The sequence below is a fragment of the Cricetulus griseus genome, chromosome 7 (genome assembly GCF_003668045.3).
Source record: "Cricetulus griseus strain 17A/GY chromosome 7, alternate assembly CriGri-PICRH-1.0, whole genome shotgun sequence".
Classification (NCBI taxonomy): Eukaryota; Metazoa; Chordata; class Mammalia; order Rodentia; family Cricetidae; genus Cricetulus; species Cricetulus griseus.
This window is the reverse complement of record NC_048600.1, coordinates 90,374,695-90,397,440: the sequence shown is the minus strand read 5'-3', so window position 1 is coordinate 90,397,440 and position 22,746 is coordinate 90,374,695. Positions and strand designations below refer to the sequence as shown.

Below are 22,746 nucleotides of genomic sequence, written 5' to 3'. Positions count from 1 at the left end.
TGGGTGGGAGGATGAGGCAGTGTTGGGTGTCAGGAACACAGGCTCTCAAGATTTGGTGCATGAAGGCCCTTTGCAGAAGTCATGAGGATGATAAGGGTGGGCAGGCGCAGGCTGGCTCATATCCTGCAGAGCAGCTGAAGTAGGGAAACCCTGAGCTCTGCTCCTGTTTCTTCACTTTGAAGAGCCTCAACCATTGGCTGCTCCCATTTGTAGCTAAATACACACTTCTCAGAGTTTACAGATCAAACACACTGGCTTATTCTCATTTAGCAAAGTATTTTATTCAAAAGCTTCTCAGCACCATCGAGTTATCAGAAAGAATGAGCGTCACTTTCTCTCCCCACCCAATCCCCAAGACAGAGACTCAAGCTAACCTGTCAGTGGGGCACCCCAGTGACCACAGCTGAGCTCCTGACAAGATTTGCTCTAAGCCTCTGTTTAAGCTGACTCAAGTGGAGCTGTGCCCCACAGGAAGGAATCATGTCAGACCCGATCAACCTTCCCCTCTAAGGCTATTAGACTCACATGAAGCAACCCTGCAAAAGTTGAATTAGTGACTGCCATGTAGGAAGGACAGTGACCTGTGAGGCAGCATGCAGCACTGAGAGTTCAAATCCTAGCTAACCCTCCCCCAATCTACTCTAGGAACAGGAGCACAGATCTGTTTGTTCTCCGTACACCTCAGCTGCTCATCTTATTCTCTTACTACAAATACAAAGACCATGACAGTTAGGACAGTTACATCTGATGAAGATGCTAAGAGATCCTGAGCTGTTAGAGATGAGGAGAGCAGACAGTGTGGCCCCATCTCCCCCCCCCCATTTTTTCCTTTATGAATATTTTGTTTCAGCATAAAGCATCTTTCCCAAAGAGGTTCTTGGAGGAGACTGGGAACCCAAGAGTCTGCCTGTGTCCTGTGGGAACAGCCACCCATGTAACTTTGGTTTCAGTCCCTGGATCTGTCCTTGGCAGCTACATCCGATGGGAGGAGGAAAGAGCTGGAGCAGTGCCACTCACTCAGCCAAAGCCCCCATGGGATCCCATGCCGGCAGGACAATGGGCTCCTGCTCCAACACAGCCAGCACCTCTTCCGGGACATGCTTCCTGTCCACTACCACCTCGTAGACATACTCAGAGAACCACTCATCAGTCATGCACAGGTAACCTGGAGAGGAGACAAGAGGCACTCATGAATTCAGAGGGTGGGCAGAGAGCAGGGAACCTCCTGCAAAAAGGTCTTTTACAAAAATGTATTCCAGCTTTAACTTTTAATTGCCTTTGAAACTCAGTCTTACTAGCAATTCTGTGAAACATTAGGACAGACATGGCTCTATCTTTACCAATTAGGAAATGGGGGCTCAGAGTAACTTTAGAAGACCTTCTTGGGAGAAACATCTATGTCTTCTTCCTTACCCTTGGTCCTGTGTAGGAATTAATACCACAGATGCAGGTTTACATAAACAGAGAGAAAGGTGGCTAAGTGTCTATAGCAACATCCTGTGGGTAGTGGATGCTCTTTCCTGCAAGTCCTTTGATGTGTGCACCATGCTCCTGTTTAGGTACATGTTTGCATATGCTTGTGCTCTGCATTTCTTCCCTAGCTCATAATCATGCTTTGTTTTTTTAACACATACTTTATTAGTCTCATTTTCCTTTTGTTCTTCATACTGGTAGTGGCTTAGGCAGAATATCTGCACACTCTTGTAATAGCAGCGTTTGGGAAGTGAAGGCAAGAAGATCAAGATTTCAAAACCATATAGGGGGTTCAAGGCCAGCATGGGCTACATGAGACCCTGACTCAAAAACAAAACAAAGCACCTAGTACACACAGAGAGACATAGAGACAAATGCATTCAAGCACACAGGTGTGTGCACACCTCCCCACCACCCCCCAAACTCCAAAAGGGTTCTCTATTGATGCAGTTTCCAAACTTGCCCTCAAGACAGGTTTATACTCTTAAAAATAATTAAAGGTGGCTGGAGAGATAGCTCAGTGGTTTAGAGTACTTGTTGCTCTTGCAGAGGACCTAGGTTTGATTTCCAGCACTGACATGGTGACATAACCACCCACTCCAATTCCAGGGATCCAATGCATTCTGATCCCCAAGGGCACCAAGTACATATGCAGCACACATTCACACTGGCAGAAGAAACTCACACACACAGAATTCAATAAATAAACCTAAAGAATAATTAAAAACCCTAAGTTATACCTATATACCAATGACTACTTATTATACTAAAAACTAAGTTTAAACAGTTCTAAGGGCTGGGTAGATGGCTCAGTGGGTAAAGTGCTTGCTGTACATAAGGGTTTGCATTCAGATCACTAGCACCCACAAAGAAAGCTGCATGATGGTAAGCTCCTGAAGGAAGACTCTGGGGTATGGAGAGAGATGGATCCCAGAGCCTTGCTGGCCAGCCACAGCAAGTTCCCAGTTCAGTGAGAAACATAGCTTCAAAAAAGAAGGGTGGAGACGATGGAGGAAGACATAGCTTGTGCACATGTGCAGACCAGCAAGACCACCCCCTCACGAGAAACACTCTAATGAGCTCAGTGGTGAACATTTGCCTACTGTGCAGTTTCCATTCCCAGCATCACACAGGCATAGGCACACACACACACACACACACACACACACACACACACACACACACACACACACACACACACACACACACGAGTGCTCTCAGGACTGAAGCAAGTCTTGTCAGGGGCTGCTTCTTCCGACTGTGGGTAAGAACACAGAGCATGGCCTGTGCTGCTTCTGACCTGCCCTGATTCCCCACGGGCCTCTGGCTCTGCTCTGTCAGGTACTCAGGCCTTACCGTTACCTGTATCAGTGCTAACTAAATCAAATCCTGCTACATCTGAAGTATACACTCCTGAGAAACTCAGCATCTGCCCTGTCAAAGAGACACTCTGGCTAATGCCTGGAATCCTAGCACTAAGAGGATGAAGCAGGACAAATACTACAAGTCAGAAGCCAGCCTAGGCTACAAAGTGAGACCATCTAAAAAACTCCTCAACACCATCTGAGACATTAGCCATCATCCCCTCCCCACAGTGCAGGCTGAGCATGTCCTAGACCAGCTCTGGGCAGTGAAGCAGGTAAAGGACAGAGGCAGACTCCTGTAATAAAGTTCTGTGTCCTAACAATACTATCGCCACACAATCAAATGAGTCTTCGAAGACTGCCCAGAGAAAATGGACAGAAAGTACATCTGCACTATCTTGTTCCAAAAGCAGATCAGATTAAGTCCTCACAAATTAAATCTCCTATCAATTGTAGCCCACCCTTTCCATGTCTCTGCCAAGAGGACCTGCCTTGATTAGCCTCTCTCTGCAGGATATGAGTTCTTGGAGGCCCACGACACCCTTACAGTGTGAAGGCTGTCAAGTAATTGCACCCTGGGAAGATAACGGACGTGGCAGCCCCAACTGTTGACACTGCATGTCTCGGAGTTTCACCAAGAAGATTAGGATCAGTGAGACTGAAACCAGGAGTGCTGAGAAGAGTCGGGAGCCCAAGGGTGCTGTGATGCACTCCTGTAGCAGACTGTGGGTATGGGGTTCTGAACTGAAGGCTCTGCTCCCAGTACAAGAAAGACCAGCAAATTGGGATTCCAAATCTAACATTTAGGAAGACAGACAATGTAATATATAATGAAGTCAACTTCAGACATACAATTCACTTAACCATTAGTGTCATACTTACATTCTTTGAGCAAATACAATAAAATAAACAAGCAATTCCTAAGGCAGTCGACAATGCTGCTGAGTTCTGTATGGGAGAGGGCAGAACCCACTGAAGGATAGGCAGGGTCTGGGATAAAGCTGCAGAGCTGGGTGCTGAAGCTCACTCATGGAACAGCTCCAGATGGCTGGTTTATGGATGGGCGAGCTTACCAGAGTTTCTGACCCTTTGCCAGGGAACTGAGATTTAAACCTTGCAGACTACATTAAAACAACAAAACACTACCATTTTTTTAAATTAATAAATATTTTTAAATTACTTTGTTTCTAATGATACGTATGTATACATACAGTATAGGCCCATGGAACCAGAAGAGGAAGCTGTATCTCCTGGAGCTGAGTTACAGGTGGCCAGTGGGCTGTCTGTCTTCTTGAGTGGGTGCTGAGAACTAAACCCAGATCCTCAGGAAAGAAGCAGTGTGCTCTTAGTTGCTGAGCCAGCTCCAGCCAATACTGTCATTTATGAACTAGAAATAATTTCTAATTTTTCTCATCTTTGTTCTAGGACATTCTTCACCTGACAATTTGTAGTTAATTATTATTTTCTATTAAAAAGGGGAGAGGGGCTGGAAAGATGGCTCAGCAGTTAAGAGCATTGGCTGCTCTCCCAGAGGTCCCAAGTTCAATCCCCAGTAACCACATGTTGGCTCACAGCCATTTATAACAGGATCTGATGCCCTCTTCTGGCATGCAGGTATACATGCAGATAGACTACCATATACATAAAATAAATAAATCTTAAAAAAATTGTTAAAAACAAACAAGTATGATAATAACCAAGTCATAAGCTAGGTGTGGTAGTGCATACCTGTAACCCCAGCCACAGAGGGCCAGACAGGAAGACCACACATTTGAGGCTGGCCTGAGCAATGTAATGAGACTCTCTATATAAATGAGACATTACCTGCTCAGCTCCGGTGAGTGTGTCCAGCTGCACTGACCTAAGGATGCCAACTTTTCACCTGACACCCTAACTCAGGATGTAGCAAGGTTCCCAGAAAGGAAACTGAAACCTGCTTGTCTCGTGTTCCAAACTGAGACAGAGTGAGAGATACCTTACAGAACATTAGCTAGCCACTGTGATGACACTGCAAAGAATACACAGCAACTTGGGAAAGTATTTAAAAGTAGACATAAGCAGTATATCCTCTGTAATTTCTATGTTACAAGTGGAGGGCTCCACACACAGTACATGCACTGTACACACACACACACTCCAAGACATAACAGTAACTAAACAGCATGTCACGCCATGACGTAATGCATGTTCTCTCTCCCAGATATTTGACATGTTCTATTATTTTTTGACTACTTAAAAAGTTGTCCAAGAGGCAGAGGCAGAGGCAGAGGCAGAGGCAGAGGCAGAGGCAGAGAGGCAGAGGCAGAGGCAGAGCAGAGAGGCAGAGGAGAGGCAGAGGCAGAGCAGCAGGCAGGCAGGGCAGGGCAGGGCGGCAGGCAGAGGGGCAGAGGGGCAGAGGGGCAGAGGGGCAGAGGGGCAGAGAGGCAGAGAAGCAGAGAAGCAGAGGCAGGTGTATCTCTGTAAGTTCAAGGCTAGCCTGATCTACAAAGCTACACAGAGAAATCCTGTCTCATAAAACAAAACAAACAAACAAAAGTTACTCAAATAATTCAAGTTTACTATAAGAAAAGGTTTTTAGAAACATGGTAAGAAGAGGAAGAAGAGAAAATTTCAAAACTATCTACCCCACTAGATGAACCTATTAATTTTACATTGCAGCTTCAGTAAGTCTACTTGTAGACTGCATCCTAAGGGACAAAGCACCACACACTGCTTCTCCAGTTCCTTTCTTGCCATGCACTAGCTCAGTCTCACTTTAAGTGTCAAGTCTGTGTGAATCATCCACCCCACCACTGAAGTCTGGACTGTCTGCTCATGCTCAGGAATACTACTAACACTAACAATGCTCCTGGAACTGAGTCTGTATCTGCATTCTCCATCTCCACTTGTCTTTACAGAGCAATTATATAGCTAACTGCCAACCTTCCTGTTCCTGTAGGTTTGTCTGAGCCATTTTTAAGTTTTCTTGTATCTGAGGGCTCAAGATGGTTTAGTGGGTGAAAACACTTGCTGTCAAGTTCAATGACCTGAGTGTGATGCTTGCAACTCACAGGGTAGAGTGAATTCAAGTTGCCCTCTACCTTCCATATGCTGGATGCACAGACCCAAGTGTGCACACATACAAATACATGTATGGAGAAAAGAAAAGAAAAGCAGTAGAGGCTGGAGAGATGACTCAATAGTTAAGATCCATGCTGCTCTTCCAGACCTGAGTTCAGTTCTCAGAACCCATGTTGGGTAGCTCATAACCATCTGTAACTAGCTCCAGGAGACCCAATACCCACCCTCTTCTAGCGCACATACACAGAGAGACACACACATTAAAAAACAAAAGCCTCTTAACAAAAAGTACAGCAATAAATTATCAGAGCTCTGTCTTGCCCTTTGTAATAGATTAATGTTTATAAAGAAAAAGGCAGAGGGAGGTAACCAAATAACCACTTGCACTTGTGACTGTCACTTGGACGTGACCTAAGAAGCCGCTTCTCCTCCAGACTAGACACAGACGTCTGGCTGGGCTGAGGACACATTCATGGTCATGACCCCTTGCTGATAATAGAGGAGATATCCATAGAGCCGGATATTATGGGTGGCCTCTCTCAGACACAAAAGCTAGAGAAGGTAAGGTGGCCCTGCTAAAGGCACAGGAAAAATGAGGCATAGTGAAACAGCACACACAGTAAAAAATTTGGGTATCTTTACAAGTGTTTAAATTACATTTATTTTAATGTGCAAACATGCCACGGTGTAGGAGTCAGAAGGCAACTTTTGGGAGACGGTTTTCTCCTTCCACCATGTGGATCTCAGGAACCAATCTCACAGTGTAAGGTTTAGCAGCAAGGTCCTTTACCCAATTTCACTGGCTCCATTTACACTTTTTTCTCCTTTTTTGTTTTGTTTTGTTTTTGTTTTTGAGACAGCCTTAGCTGTCCTTGTCTGTCCTGAGCTTGCTCTGTAGACCAGGCTGGCCTGGAACTCACAAAGATCCACCTGTCTCTACCTTCTGAGTGCTGGGATTAAAGTGTGCGCCATACCTGGCTTCCATTTAGACTTTTAAAAACCATAACAAAATTCAATAAGCCAAAGTGCACCCACCCCGAGGAAGTGCCCTTCCCTAAGTAGTGCAGAGATAGCTGCTTACCTCAGTGCTCAAAGGCCTCTCTCCCTGGACCCTGAGTGAAAGCTGAGCAAGCCTGAGACTACACATGCCTGGGTCAGGCCAGGGTCTTTCCTGCCCAAGGGTCTGTTTTCACAAGTAACTCTTCTCTGCCCCCAGCCCCTCCCAACCATCACTCCTTGTTATAGAGTAAGCCCCCTCAATGGCAGGCCACATTACTGCTTGGCCACACACCTCTGACTTGCCCAAAGCATGCTCCAAATGTCAAGAACTGCTGTCTGAGCTACCGACTCCCTAGCTAGCCTCTCCACAGCCCTGGCAAGAAGTCCCACTGTTATCCTGCACTTACTCCTATGTGTGTCATACACACACACACACACACACACACACAGACACACACACACACACACACAGAGAGAGAGAGAGAGAGAGAGAGAGAGAGAGAGAGAGACAGAGACAGAGACAGAGAGAAAGAGAGAGAGACTTACAACCTCAACCATCCCAGCTTCAGTACCTCTGCCTCCACTGTACTAGACAGAATAACAATAGTGAAATGCTGGTTTGGCACACAGGACACAGTGCAGGCACCCCAATCTCCTAAAGTTACTGAAACGGCGTGTGCATCTAAGCCCAAAGCTCTTCCATTTGCTCTGCCTGCTCTGCCATTACATTACTATGCCCCGCCCCCCAATCTCCCAAACACCCACAACCTGGCTGCTGAGGTAGCCTTTCCACCCTCACCTCCTCAGTAACCTCAGCCCTGCATTCCTGCATCTCCCCACTGAGGGACCATGCCCAGCCCTTCCTCTCTCCAGTCACCTGCCTCTTGGAGAAATCACCTTTGCTTTTCTCGGTCTATTTGTCCTGTATCTTACAGTCTGAGGAGCACACCATGAATGCCACTTCTGTCACATCACAGCCCTCTTCAAATCCTGTTCCCATGTCCCAGGAGATTAAGTATAAATTCCTCTGAGGGTCAGGGACATTCATCCCATCACGGTCTATGCACGGGTCTCTGCATACCATTGATAAATGTGAGTTGATGCCACTGCTAATGGCTTTTCCTCAGCACTAGGTTTGCCGATCTTTACTGCCTTTTCTCACGAAACTGAGCTTACACTGTAACTGTGATGTAATAGTAGTCATGCCGAGATCTGAATTCTCAAAGCTCTGAAGCCAGACCCATGGGCAAGTCAGACAGTCCTTTCCAAAGGGAAAAGTGAGTGAGCCAATACTCCTGCTCCCATCAGTCTAGAGTGTTAATGAAAGCAGCCAAGGCTGTGTTGTGCTTCCTCTGCACTTCACATAACAGTTACACACCAGCTTTAGAGATGAGAAAGCCACACTCAGGCTCAATACCATCACAACACCACACAAAGCCAATGGATGGTGGGACACTTGGAGGCCTCCACATATCCTAACTCCTAATTCTATGTTGATCTTCCATCCACGGCACAAAACACTCTTTAGGGCAAAATAGATTCTTTTGCAGGAAAAAGCACAAACACACACATAACATTTGTTAACTAGGACAGCAATTCTCTCAGGCCTGAAGCCTTGGATCTGGAGTATGTCCCTATGCCCACAATGGCAGCTGTCTCAAGTCCTGCAAGTCAATAAGGAAGCAGCCCTGACCCACACAGCCTGTGCTTCCTCTATTCCACTCATATGCACTAGTTCTCAACCCAAGTCATTCAGGCATTTAGTTAATAAGGATTAGCAATGAAAAGGCCTTTTCAAAGAACTGAACTCCCCAGATGTAACAGGCAGCAGCTAAGTCAACCAATTGTGGAGAACATGAAACACTCTGCCATGGAGTAACAAACTCAACCAATTCCAGGAGATCAAGGACCTCTGCTTTTAGCTCACAAAGTTACTACAGCCAGTTCAACTCCATGTCACATATCATTTATATTATTTGAGTTTTTATATTATTTTACCCAATGTGAGCCTTAAACACATCAGCAAATATTGGTTGTTCTCTGTAAGTCATATATGACTACAGAATCCATGAGACCTGAATCCCAATCCCATGCAACCTGTACACATCAAAATCTCTCAATAAACTTCTAGTGCTTTACACACAGCACAGGTACAACCACACAGTCACATCCTACCAGGACACCACGCTGTGAAATAAACACACACATTAGAGAACCCAATTTTATAAGGCAAGGTGCCATCTAAGGGCCTAACAGAAACATGGAATACTAACTCTGGAGTTTGAGTAATTGTCATATACAGTCTGAGCAAAGCTTTACTTGTCACTTCCTTTGATGGCTGCAGAGAAACCATGACACCCCTTTTACAGGAAGGACAACCAGCTGTGCTGCTGGGAGAGCAGTGTGAAAGCAGGAGCCTGCAAGCCCCTTCGAGGATCTGTCACCAGGCGCTGACAGCCAGGGTTTCACCACAGCATACCTGCTTCCACAGTATAAAATCATAGAAATGCAGTGAGTTTTGTGTTAAACTTGGAATTACTGCTTTCAAAACTATATGCTGCTTGGCTAGTGAGACACTTACTGGTCATGATGTTGGGTATAATAAGGACATAACATAAATTGGCAAGTAAGTGTCTTTCTGATTAATAGCCAACATGCTGAAGTTTCTCTAATTGGAAACACAGGGTTCCTTTTTAAGAGGAAGTCTAAACATTTTCCTAAAATGAAATCAGGAATAGGTATATTTATTAGTAAGATGATTTAAAAAAAATATGGGTTAAAATAATTTTAAAAGCTCATGTACCTGAAAGATGCAAAGCAATCTGAATGTGCAAAACTAGTCTCTGCTCAAATGAAAAATAAGACATTTTGTTTTGTTTTTTAATACAGGGTTCTTTGTATAGCTTTGGCTGGCCTAGAACTAGTTCTATAGACCAGACCTGCCTTGAACTTGTAGAGATCCACCTGACTCTGTCTCCTGAGTGCTTGGATTAAAGGTGTATGCCACCACAGCCCTGCTAAAAGACATTTTTTAAAAGATCAAGATTTTCATCCAATGAAGAGAATTTGCAGTATTATAAATATCATCTCCTCTCAAGAGTTACATTGTTCTTTTACTTTTTCATGTAATCTCAGAAGCCAGAAGGCTAAGATAGAAGGATCGCTGAGAGTTCAAAGCCAGCCAAGGCTACAGTGTGGTATGCTGTCTCAAGACAGACACAGACACAGACACAGACACAGACACAGACACAGACACACAGACACACAGACACACAGACACACAGACAGACAGACAGACAGACAGACACACACACACACACACACACACACACACACACTTAAAAAGCAGAATGAATACGCACTAAGAACTATGTTATACGAGACTCTGTCTCAGAACAACAAAGAATAGAGTACCTTCAGCCACTGTTTCTGGCCACTAAGGATCATTGTCTTACTTTTCTATTGCTGTTAAGAGACCATAATCAGGGTAACTGTATAGAAGAGTTTATTTGGGGCTTAAGGTTTCAGGTTAGAGTTCATGACCATCATGGCAAGAAACATGGCAGCAGGCAGGCAAGGTACTAAAGCCTTAGCTAAGAACTCCATCTTGGAACGACAACCACAAGACCTAACCGGAAATGGTATGGACCTTTGAAAACTCAAAATCCATCCCTGTGACATAACTTCACCAATAAGGCCATACCTCCTAATTCTTCCCAAAAAGTTCCACCAACTGAAGACCAAGCATTCAAACAGAAATACCACATCATGAACGGTCTTGTGATTGGGCCAGATGCTTCCAAAACAGAAATTCAGAGAAAGCATGGCTTGGCAGTCAGGAAAACTAGCTCTGTTGTCAGTCTGGGCTCTGATTTTGGCTCCATCACAGATCACTGAGGGACTATAGTCACTCTAGCTTAAAGACTATTCTCTCTCAGATAAATTTCTGACTAAGGATAAGAGGAACCAAAGGTGATTTCCTCTTTTTTTGGGAGGTGGGGTGGGGTAGGGAGGGAGGGCTGACACCAGGTCTCATACAACACAAGATGACCTTGAACTCTGAAGTACTAGGGTTACAGTATTGGCCACTACCCTCAGCACTATTTCCTCGAACTTAAACTTCTAAACATCTTATAAAATATTTTACCAGATCACCCTTTTTAAACTAAAAAATAAGGTGGGAAATCCCAGTCTCTTTGGTCATCTCACTATGAGATTCACTTCTGATAGGATCCATAAACGAGGATCCAATGAGGCCAGTATTTCAAGCAGGGAGGAAAACAACTGTGTGGGACGCCTGCTCAGCATGCATTCCATTTCTAGTGCAGCCGATTGAATACTCACACTCACCAACATGAAGTAGCTCAACTGGTGCAGCAAGGCAAGACTCAAATCCTCCTCTGTCTCTCTTGGTCAGAAGGAGCCTCTGCCCATTTTGTGAAACAGGTTATCTGATTTACCCTGTAGTCTCTGGGCAGGAAATGCCAGGAACGTGCCAATGGAGAAGACTGAAGCCAGGCCAGGGGAAAGAGCAAGAGCAGCCTCCTGCCTAGGTATCTTTGCTTGTTTATTTCCAGCTTGTATTATCAAAGCTGTTTTTCAGAAACATGGATCTTAACAGACAGAAATCCCAAAGAGAACAGTAACAAACTGTTAACAATGTCTATAGAAACAAGACACCAGGGTCCCGCTTCACACAAATTACAAGGCCTGCCTCCATGAGGCCAGCCAGTGCCCACCAGGATGACAGACAGGAGGACCTTGCTGGAGTAAACATACATTGTCAGCAGAATAACACACTAGGTGCTCTCCGAAGGCCAGGCCAAGTGTGCCAATACAATTAGATCATGTTTTCCTTCCTTCCTGTTAAGTCAGGAAGGACATTACCAAGAAACACATAAGAGTTATTTACTTTGGCTTTGAAGGAACTATTCCTTGCCCATCCCCAGTTCAATCTCTTATCTTTGTGGCTCTATAATCTCAGGCATTTTAGCTATTTGAGAACAACAACCAAAATAGTATTCAGCCTTCACTAAACGGTGAAGATTCCACAGTGTGAGCATGAAGACCCTGCTTCTCTCAATATAACAGAGGCTGTGAGACTGATTAGTTAAACCTGCACTGCACAGGGCAAAAGGGTCCAACGAAAGGGGAAGCTAGCAAAGTGGTCAGAGTCTTCTCCAAATCAAGTATTTAGCTTCAGAGTAGTAAAACACACAAAACACAGAACACTCTCCTAGCTTTATGAGTGTCCATCCTTTCTTCTATCTAAAACCTAGTAATGTCATAGAATGAAAATGCCAAAAAAGCAAGCTGGAACTTTAGTCCTTTTCTTGGATGTAACACCATTTACAAAGATGAGCCATGAGGCAGAGAGGTTCCCCTGAAGCAAGAGAAAAATGACTTGAACCCAGTATTTTAGGTTTGCTACAAGTAATCCAATCCTTTTAGACATAAGTATCCCTTTTTTAAAAAATTAAAATGAGAGAAGCATGAACACAGTCCCTACTGCTACAGATTATGCAGGTGAGTTTCCTGCATCTGGGGAAATTGGAGGGGGTCAACACTGGAGTACAATGGATGAGCCTCGCTCAGGGAACCACCTTTGTGCATCTTTGTGGGATATTTGTACACTGTGTGAAAATGTTTTGCTGTGATTGGTGTAATAAAAAGCTGAACAGCCAATAGCTAGGCAGGAGATATAGGTGGGATTTCTGGGGAGAGAGAGGAAGAAGAGGAATCTAGGCATGTGGGAAACATGGGAAGAAACAGGAGATGCAAGATAGAACAGAGGCAATACCACTTGATAGAACACAGATTAATATACATGGGTTAATTTAAGTTATAAGAGCTAGTGGGATAAGCCGAAGCTAATGGCCAAGATTTCATAATTAAAAAGATGTCTCTGTGTTGTTATTTGGGAGCTGGCTGGTGGTACAGAGAAAGACATGCTACATTCATAGCATTCTTAACCATACTGACTTACAGATTTAACAGAGTACCCTTCACTCTTTTTGCTAGCTTTGTTAAAGCGTAAAGCCTCTACTCCTAGATGCCAATTGCATTTGTATTAAAATGAATAATTTACCTATTAAGAAAACATACTTTTTAAAAACTACTGCATTTTAATTCATAACAGTGAATTTAAAAATTACAGAATCATAGAAGAGGGACATGTGATCACCAAATACTGACAGAAGTGCACTAACAAGGCTTGTATTTGTTTATATAAACAAGGGGCTGCCAAGCTTCACACCAACTCCTAGGGATGGTTAGCCAAAATCTACCAGTGATCATTTTCATGAGGAAAAGGAAGAGACTTTGATGGATAGTTAAACAGTCTCAGATAGATGCTGGCCATCATAGACAGACAGGGCTGTGCCACTCAGATACTGAAGTGAGTTCCTCAGCTAGTCTCAGACAGTTTCCAAACACGAGCAAGAGAAGCACCATCTGGTCACTTTCAAACTCCTCACCTCTAGCTTCTGAACTTGGACATCAGCATTCCAAAGAACACAGTTGAAAATCACTATTCTAACACAGATGGGGGCCCCAGGAAGGAAGGGTGAGATCAAACCCTCCCTCCTTCTGAGCTGTTTTGAGTCCTGCTGGATGAGATGTGTGCCTAAGTTTGGTTTTAAGTGTCTATCTTGCAACTCTGGTTTCCACTCTCTCCTTTCATTCTTGTCCCTAGTCTAGTAGGCTGTGTGGTTAATATTTTCTGATTTACAGATGATTTAATATTTACAGATGCTGAGAAAGAGATGGCCACAAAGCACCATCAGTCCACATATGTATGTGGTCCTATCACATGTGACTGTAGCTACTGCTTTTGTTTTACAATAATGGGAACTGTCCTAGGTAGGGCCTTATGCATAGGTAAGCCCCCTACTCCTGAGCTATAAGCCCAGCCCACTTTGGGATTCTATCTTGAAAAAGGGCCTCACTAAGTTTCCCAGGCTGACTGAACACTCAGTCCTTCTGCTGAGATAACAGGGCTATGCTATACACCTGGCTTTCCCCCCTCTTTCTCCCTCCTTCATAGGGCCCTGTGCCTGTAAAGCAAGCACTCTACCACTGAGCTATATCCCCAGCCCCCATTTTCAGCTTGAAGCTCTAAAATTTAAAGCATAAAAACAGCCTTAAAAAAAAAAAAGCTTTTATAAATCAACAAAACAATCTCAAGGTTTCCAAGAACATGCCCAACTATTAATCAGTGGTCAGTTAGAGATCTTAATTTTTTTTTACTTAGCCATATTTGAAATATTTCTACAACTTGCATATACCTATGGTATTTTCTTTAAACTTGACACCGTAACTTATTCTGATTTCTACCAGGGTTTGGAATTTCAGTATAAAAAACAGTTTTAAATGGTAACTTTAGGCTTCATAACGTAAGAGAATCCTCAGAGATCCCTACAGAATGTTTCTTTTTGCCAATTCCACTCTCCATCTTGGAAGGCTTCTTTCTCTCATATGCTAGTGCAGTGACAAAAAACTTATGAAATGCCACATACCAAGGATACTGTAAAGGACTCACCACCTTCCATTCAACCAAGATTTTCTGTTACAGTCCTGTACAGTCAGTACGGTTTGTACAAATAACAACACATGCTGGTCTCAGCTAACTTGGGAATTTAGAGACATGTAGGCCATAGGAACCCTGGGCTAACAATAGCCTGCTATTTTCCTGTAGGATAGCCGAGTCAGAGGGATGAGTACTGGCAAATCCCCTACACTGGAACAGCTTTCTACCCAGAGAGGCAGAGTACAGCAGATCCCAGGTTTACTGAGTAAGTAGTCGAACCTTACTTACCTTTGTGGCCATGGTCTTCACCCCAGGAATTCTCTACTCTCCATTTCACAAATGCACCATCCTGATCATCCTGCCAGAGAGTGAACAACAGTACAGAGTCTGAAATGAGATTCTCTTAGCTGGTGTCACATCATTTTAAGTCATCTCAGGCTGCTTAGAATACTGTGAGCAGATATGTGATACACATACCCCCCAGAAGACACTCCAGTATTAGAGAGCAAAAATACAATAAAATAAGAAACACTAACTCCATTTTTGTTTCAAAGATCTATATTTTATTTATGTGAGTGTGTGATCGCGTGCATATGTGTGGGTGCCATCAGAGGCCAGCAAGTGTGAGACCTTCTAGAGTTGGAGTTACAGGCAGCTAGTTAGTTTCCGAGCCCCCTGACTATAGGTGCTGCAACACAAAACCTGATCCTCTAAAGAGCAATAAGCCCTCTTAACCACTGAACCATCCCCCTCCCCATGATACCTCCTCCTTTATTTTCTATTCTATACAGGAAAGAAAAAGAACATAGGGCTAGTTGGAGGGCTCAGTGGGTAAAGGACTTGATATACAAGCCTGACTACCTTAGTTGGATCTCTGGAACCAAATAAAGGTGGATGAAGAGAACCAATTCCTCAAAGCACAAAGCTGTCCCCAGGGACTATAGCTTTCACTCAAAATTTTTCCAGAACCTTGTTCTCTCTTATTCAAATCCAGATCTTAGCTGGTAGCAGTGGCACACTCCTGCAGTCCCAGCCCTGGGGAGCCTGAGCCAGGAAGACTGAGTGCCAGAGCCCAGTTTGGTCTGTATCCAAAACCAAAACCTAATCTTACGGGTTTAATTATATTTATATAAGTTATAGGGTTTGGTTTGCATTAATTTTAGGAGAGATTTTAAGACCTGATCAAAGTTCTTAAAAAGAAAAACAAAATATCATGATACCCAGTTTTCTATTTAGGGAATCTAAGTAATGATATCCTCCAAATATATTCTTTTACTGATTCAGTTACATAAATACTGAATTTAATATAAGAGATTAAATGACAAAGCAAAAATAAAAAGAGCAATTTCATAAACAAAGCCCAGCCAGTTCAGCTGTTCTCCCTCTTGTCTTCATTAATAAAATAAGCTCAATTTTCATCTTCTCAAATAGACAATGACACTCACCATGATAACCTCATTCAAAGTCTTTATTAGAGACACAGAAAGGGACAAAAAGCAAGCTCCATTTGGGAAAAACATTTTTCTCTGTGTTTACCCAGGACATTGTTGATGTCAGAACAGTTCATATCACTCTAGCATGAGAAAGGCACTGACTGACCCTTGTTCCATCTGTTAGCTCCCACTTGCATGTCACTGCCGGATGAGGGTCATCTATGTGGGATTCAGTTTCCTATGCCTTTGCCCACCCCCAAACATTCTACTCTTAGCAAGTTTCTTAGATTTCAGATTTAGCCAATAAACAAATCTACAGGCATCCTACACCTGTACCAAGAACATGTAACTATCCTCGCTGAGCCTGGCTTGTTAAATGTCTGCTTTTGCTCTCTATCCTTACCATTGCAATCTCTCTTCTCTTCCTCTGAAATATCATCATTAGAATCGCATCTATTCACTGACAAAGTCTGACAATGTGGATTCTTGTGTAATCTAGACCAAAGTTGTCAACTAGATCACTGACAAATCAAGAATGATACATGGTCCTGCTTCGTAGAGCTCCCCTGAGTGTGCATTTATCTCAGTATGACCATTAAAACAGTTCAAACTAGTTTTAGTGATTGAAAGCTCATAGCTATAGGAAAGAAAACTTTTTTCTTTTCTTTTCTTCTCTCTCTCTCTCTCTCTCTCTCTCTCTCTCTCTCTCTCTCTCTCTCTCTCTTTTTTGAGATAAAATCTTACACTATAGCCAGGCTAGCTTCGAACTCATGGCAATTCTCCTGCCTCTATCTCCTGAATGTTAAGACTTACAAGCTTGAGCAACAACGCTTGGCAAATGTTTTCCTTTTAAAAAAATGTATGTGTAGGAATGTGTTGCTGCATGCACATGAATGGCTTTCCCATGGCTTTCCCAATCTACAAAGGCAGCTGAAACTGTACTCCACAAACCTGTCTGTATCCTGGTGTTGGGATGCCTCTACCTATAGAGCTGAGAAGATACAATGATGAAGAAAACATCTCCCTGGCTGTAAGGCCTCACCTTCTGTATCAATTTAGGAAAAGTGCATGAGGAGCAGGAATGAGCGCTGGCTGCCTAATTAGTTCAGGGTGCCTTATATACCACACTGCACCTGAACTCATAAAAGTGAGAACATCTAAGAGTCGTATTAAAGACCAAACCCTATAATTTATATAAATGTAATTAAACCTGTAAGATTAGGTTTTGCATTCTTCTGTTTTGAGGCAGAGTCTTGAGATACAGACCAAACTGGGCTCTGGCACTCAGTCTTCCTGGCTCAGGCTCCCCAGGGCTGGGACTGCAGGAATGTGCCACTGCTACCAGCTAAGATCTGGATTTGCATAAGAGAGCACAAGGTTCTGGAACAATGTGAGGTCAAAAGACGACCCTCAAATGAAGTAGCTACAAGGGATGGGAGGAAGGTATAGAATGGAAACTCTATCCCACTCAGTTTTGCCTGAAGAGCACACAAGCAATTCAGACAAAAGCCTCAGAAATATCAGGAATTCTAGGAGGACAGTTAAGAAAGTCTGGCATAAGCCGGGCGTTGGTGGCACACGCCTTTAATCCCAGCACTTGGGAGGCAGAGGCAGGCGGATCTCTGTGAGTTCGAGACCAGCCTGGTCTACAAAAGCTAGTTCCAGGACAGCCTCCAAAGCTACAGAGAAACCCTGTCTTGAAAAACCAAAAAAAAAAAAAAAAAAAAAAAAGTCTGGCATAACAATATTTCTAAATGTCTTAGTTTCATAAATCTAGTGGGCAGCATAGCAAAACCAGCTACAAAGTATTTCCTAAAATAATTTAGTAAGGTAGGTAGCCTGTGGGTGCCTTTCTAGTGAGGGTGCTGGAGAAAGAACACGAACACGTTTGCTTGTGAGGATAAAGAGCCAACATAGCTCAAGTCTCTCTTCTGTGCTCCCTGACCATTCTATAGCCTAGAATGGTGCTTATTTGTGAAAGGGTCCAAGAAACAGCAGTAGCATCATTCACAGAGAGCTCAAAGCATTTACACCCCAATTTCTACAGCTATGTATAAATCCAGTGATGGCCATGGAGGCCATAAATTGTTGTATATGACAGTAACTTGTGAATCTGGATGACCAATTCAAAGAAGGTAAGTCTGAGCAAGGCCATCAAGATACTTACTCTAAGAGCCTATTTCAGTTTTTCAGAGGACATCTTTTTCTAGGTTCCTTTACCAACCTTCCAAACTACAGAAAAGAAGTTACCTCTTTGCTTCTTGCTGACCCAAATTTTCCTTCTCACTGTATGTTATTGTTTTTATTACCACTGAGCAAGTAACCAAACACCACCTGACACAGGAACAACATCTTATTTGGAAGTTAACATTAACAGAAATCAAATATAGACTGCCTATGGCCCTGCTGGACGGAAAGTCTGCAGGAGAATGCGGATCCCTTGTGCATCAGTAGACCCATTAGTGACATGCTGGGCCTACCTTCTCTGAGACAGCAGTGAAGGTCATGGCGTGGGTCATGAGTGACTCACCAAAAGCCAACCTCTCAGCTTTATTCATGTTCTTCAAGGAGACACCAAACACTAACTCATGGTCATAGCTGTAAAAAGAATGACAGAATAAAATAAAGAGAGTGTAGCCAGCCTAAGTACTCGAGGACACGGAGCCTGGCAGCTCCAAAGGAGTGGCTCTGCAAACAAGCGGCACGCAAAGAATCACCCTCAGTGGGTGCCCACTCCTTACATGTCACTACAGTACGCAGGACAATATGAGGAGACTAAATATAAACTCTCAATAGTAAATGTTGACAAGTTCAATCTATACTGTTATTTTAGAAAGAAAACTTACCTTTTTGCATTTTTTTGTTTGTTTTTGTTTTTTTGGTTGGTTTTTTGTTGTTGTTTGAGACAGGGTCTCTGTACATAGCTCTGACTGTCTTGGAACTTACTCTGTAGACCAGGCTGCCCTCCATTTCAGAGATCCACCTGCGCCTGCCTCTACCTCCTGAGTGCTAGATGTACACCACCATGCTGGGCAAGAAAACTTTCAAAAAATGAAAAAGCTTTTAAAGCAACTTCTTATAGAAATGGTCTCTTTCAAGTTGGCAGACCCTCCTGGTTTCTGAATCAAACCACTAACTGTGGAATTAATTTATAGGTAGGGCCTTACATAGCCCAGGCTGGCCTTGAGCTCACTATATAGCAGAGCTTGACTTTAACTCTTGACTCTTCCTGCCTCCACAAGCCTGTGTCACCACACTTGGCTCTGAAGGTAAAATTTAAATATCCAAATGCTAAAATGTTGGAAACTAATTTCAAATATAAAACCAAAAAGTCTCACCATTAGAAATCTCTTTCCTTTTGTTAACTATAAAGACATTACTCCTACTAGTAACAATTATTTGGATAAACCTAAAATGATGTACTTATTTTATTATTTTTGTAAAGATTTCATGTGTGTTTCTGAGTATATGTCACATGTCTGCGGGTGTCCATGTAGGTCAGAAGAGAACATCAGATCCCCTGAAGCTGGAGTTACAGGTAACTATGAGCTGTCTGACATTAGCTGGGAACTGAACTCAGGTCCTCTGCAAGAGCAGCAAGTGCTCTTAACCATGCTCAGCCATCTCTCCGGCCCCTAAAATGATATATTTTAAAACCAAGGAATCTTGTCTCATTCAGCTTGGAAATGAACCTTCAATGTCACCAAAGATGAAGGAGAATGATCTAAGGTAAATATATAAATTAGCCCAACTTGTCCTAAAAAGAAAATATATAAGGCATTAAAGGTAGAGAAGCATTTAAAGAAGACCAATAAAAGAGCTCTGGAAAGTCTCTCATTACACCCCAAGAGTGCCGCGCAGCTTTCTGGACGACCCACTGCATGTTCAGGGTCTTTCCCACATAGGCCAGTGTCCCAGGAACACCAATGAGTTCTCTCTAGTTCGATCTTGGTTTCCTGGGTTACAGCAGTTACACGTGCGGTCTCTGCCAGGAGCCACCACTTCACAGATGCAGAGAAAGGCCCACCCTTAGGCCAACCTCAATGTCTTGATGAACCTCAGCAGAGGCATTTCGTACACGAGTGCACTCCAACAGCAACAACCCACAAAGAACTTTCTATTTGAATTCCGTGCACTCACACATTCATGTCACTGAGGCCCAGCTTGCCATTGAAGTGTTTTCCAACATCACAGCCAAACCACACAGCCTAGAAATAGAAGAAAGTCAACATAAACCAAAGTAGTGAAAAGGAAAGAAGCAGCTATGTTAACCCCCATGTGGGAGACACAGAAACATAAGGCAGTACTAACCTCTCCATCTTTGATGGAGGCAGCAACCATCTTTTTCAAGAAGTCAATGGGCTGGTTGTTATACAGCGTTTTTCTCCCTCCAACCATATTGCTCAAGTAGTCTACTGTGTACAATTTATTGTACTTGTGCTGGGGCCGTGGGTCATTCACAAAACAAATCTTTTGAGATCAAGAACATGTGTATTAGAGCACAAGACCAAGGATGTCAAGCAAGACACAACAACCCTCTCTGCTAGGTTGTTATGGTTACAACAAGCTCATCACCTCTAACTACAAGAATAAACACTATAGCCACAAGGTAAAAGTAACAAACAAAACCTGGCCAAACACATATAAAGGAGGGCACTGCATATTCTATTAGCACAAAGAACACACTTGAGAGCTGTCTCTACCTGTCTTCCGTATTGGTAAAAACTGCCCCCAAATTAATTCTGCATATAACCCAAAAGGCACCACTCATGGAACAGTGCCACAGGCCCTTCCTCAACGTGTAACAGAGGCTCAATGTGTAGCAATGCAATTTTCTTGGAAGAGGGTCAAAAAGCCCATCAAAGAAGGAGGCCCTGATCATCCTGCTAGACAGATACGAAGAAAGAAGAACAGCTAACAGTGGATGCCTCCTTTAACAACAGAGTTCCCAGAAAGGCCAGGAGATTAGGGTGCTCTGAGCCTATGCGCAACATCCAATATACCAGCAGCTTACTTTGTACCTGAGATTGATCTGGACCCTAAATTGCAGGGAAGAAGGTTGGGGATGTGGGAAGAAACTGACTCTTGGCCTAGAGTCAGAAATTCTCTGAAGAGAAACACTCCTAGTGTTAGGTGCATATGAACTTCAGAGAAAACAAAAAGTTTCTTTAGCATCTAGTTTGATGGATGTGCACATTAACCTGGGAATCTTATATTCTCTGTAAACAACAGACACTTAAATGTAAATAGCCAGCAGCTTCTGATACTAGTCTCTAACCTTATCTTCCATATTGAAGAGAGGCTTCACATGTTCCTGGTAAAACTGCAAGGGTGTTATGGGACCAATCTTGTGGTAATTTTTATCTTTGTCTCGATACTCCCAGGTGAAGGTCTCTGGTGGGTTACCCAAACAGATGCACACCACTCGGAATATCTGTAAGAGAGGGAGTGATTAAGAGTTTCATTTCCACAAGCCTGAAAAGTGTTAAGGAATTAACAGCTACGTTTCAAACCCAAAAATTACAAAAGAAATCTACTACTGCTCCAAAATTCAGAAGTTATCAAAAGTCAACATCTACAACACAACACTGAAATGTGAATAGATTAATATTCTTAGCAATGTGCTGAAAATTAAATTTCCTTAAGAAGCTTGCCCACACCAGGCATGGTGGCGCAAGCCTTTAATCCTAGCACTTGGGAGGCAGAGGCAGGTAGATCTCTGGGAGTTTGAGGCCAGCCTGGTCTACATAGGAAGTTCCAGGCCAGTCAAAGCAAATATAAGGCCCTGTCTGGAAAGAAAAGAAAGAGAAGGGAAGGGAGGGGAAGGGAGGGAAAAGCTTGCCTACTACTAATACCCAACAAAATCTAAAAGTTGTTACTTTGCTAATTGTTCATTTGGAACCTCCAGCTTGCCCCTGCACAATCCAAAAAGCCCCATTCCTGTCTCTCTCTCCAAACCCTACATGCTCAGAGAGTCTGTGAACAAACAAAAGGCACCAAAAAGCCCAGCTCCACATTCTTGGAGGTTACTCTGGCTTCCTCCCCTGAAATTCCCAGTCATTCAAGTCCCCACCTAAGTGGTCAGTTTTTGACCATACATGGGCACAAACCCAGCTTTTGGTGGACATGTCATCGCCCATCACCTACAGCCCATAAAATCTGCCTGCTTTTGTTTGGGCACAATTTCTCTGGCCTCCATCTCCAGGACTGGAGAACCCGCCCAGGAGTTGCTCTGCTCAAATAAACCTGTTGTTATACTTTTTCAATTCGGTTTGTCCTGGCTTACTACATCATCGGAAAAACCTATGGGGGAGTGATGGGCAGAAAATGTATTACTGATGATTTGGTTTACTTTTTAAGATGTTTTTGTATGTATGAATGTTTTCGCAAACTTGTATATATCTGTAACACATATGTACCTGGTACCCACAAAGCCTAGGAACTGCCAGATCCCACGGAACGTGAGTTCAGACAGTGGATGTTGCCTCGTAGGTGCTGGGGACTATACCCCAGTTCCTCAGCAAGAGCAGCTGAGTCATCTTTCCAGTCCTGCTAAATTGTTTAACAAATACTGCACTGTTTCATGATTCTCTTCCACTCTCATTCCTTTCCCTCCATTCTTCGTGTGTGTGTGTGTGTGTGTGTGTGTGTGTGTGTGTGTGTGTGTGTGTGTGTGTGTGTGTTGTGTGTGTGTGTGCGCGCGCGTGAATCATAGCACTGGGGATTGAATCAAAGCCCTATTAATGCTAGGTAAGTGCTCTAACTTTGAACAATATCACCAGTCCCCAAATAATGTATTTTTAAAATACACACATGCACGCACACACGCACGCCTGTATATTTCTTTCTGGGGTTTTTGAAACAGGATTTCTCTGTGTAGCTTTGGAGC

General features: G+C 43.4%; 1 protein-coding gene across 2 annotated transcripts in view; it reads right to left on the bottom strand.

Annotated features, from left to right (window-relative positions):
• Nucleotides 1–259: 259 nt before the first annotated feature.
• Nucleotides 260–22,746, bottom strand: part of Blmh (bleomycin hydrolase) — a 40,752-nt gene continuing 18,265 nt past the window's right edge. For both annotated transcript variants that reach the window (XM_027426690.2, XM_035447547.1), the window contains 6 exons: nt 21,136–21,291; nt 20,169–20,327; nt 19,998–20,065; nt 18,338–18,455; nt 14,713–14,782; nt 260–1,165 (listed from right to left, as the gene is read on the bottom strand). In XM_027426690.2, coding sequence (XP_027282491.1) covers nt 1,014–1,165; nt 14,713–14,782; nt 18,338–18,455; nt 19,998–20,065; nt 20,169–20,327; nt 21,136–21,291 — 723 coding nt within the window. In that variant the 3' untranslated portion in view covers nt 260–1,013. The remainder of the gene's footprint in view (nt 1,166–14,712; nt 14,783–18,337; nt 18,456–19,997; nt 20,066–20,168; nt 20,328–21,135; nt 21,292–22,746) is intronic.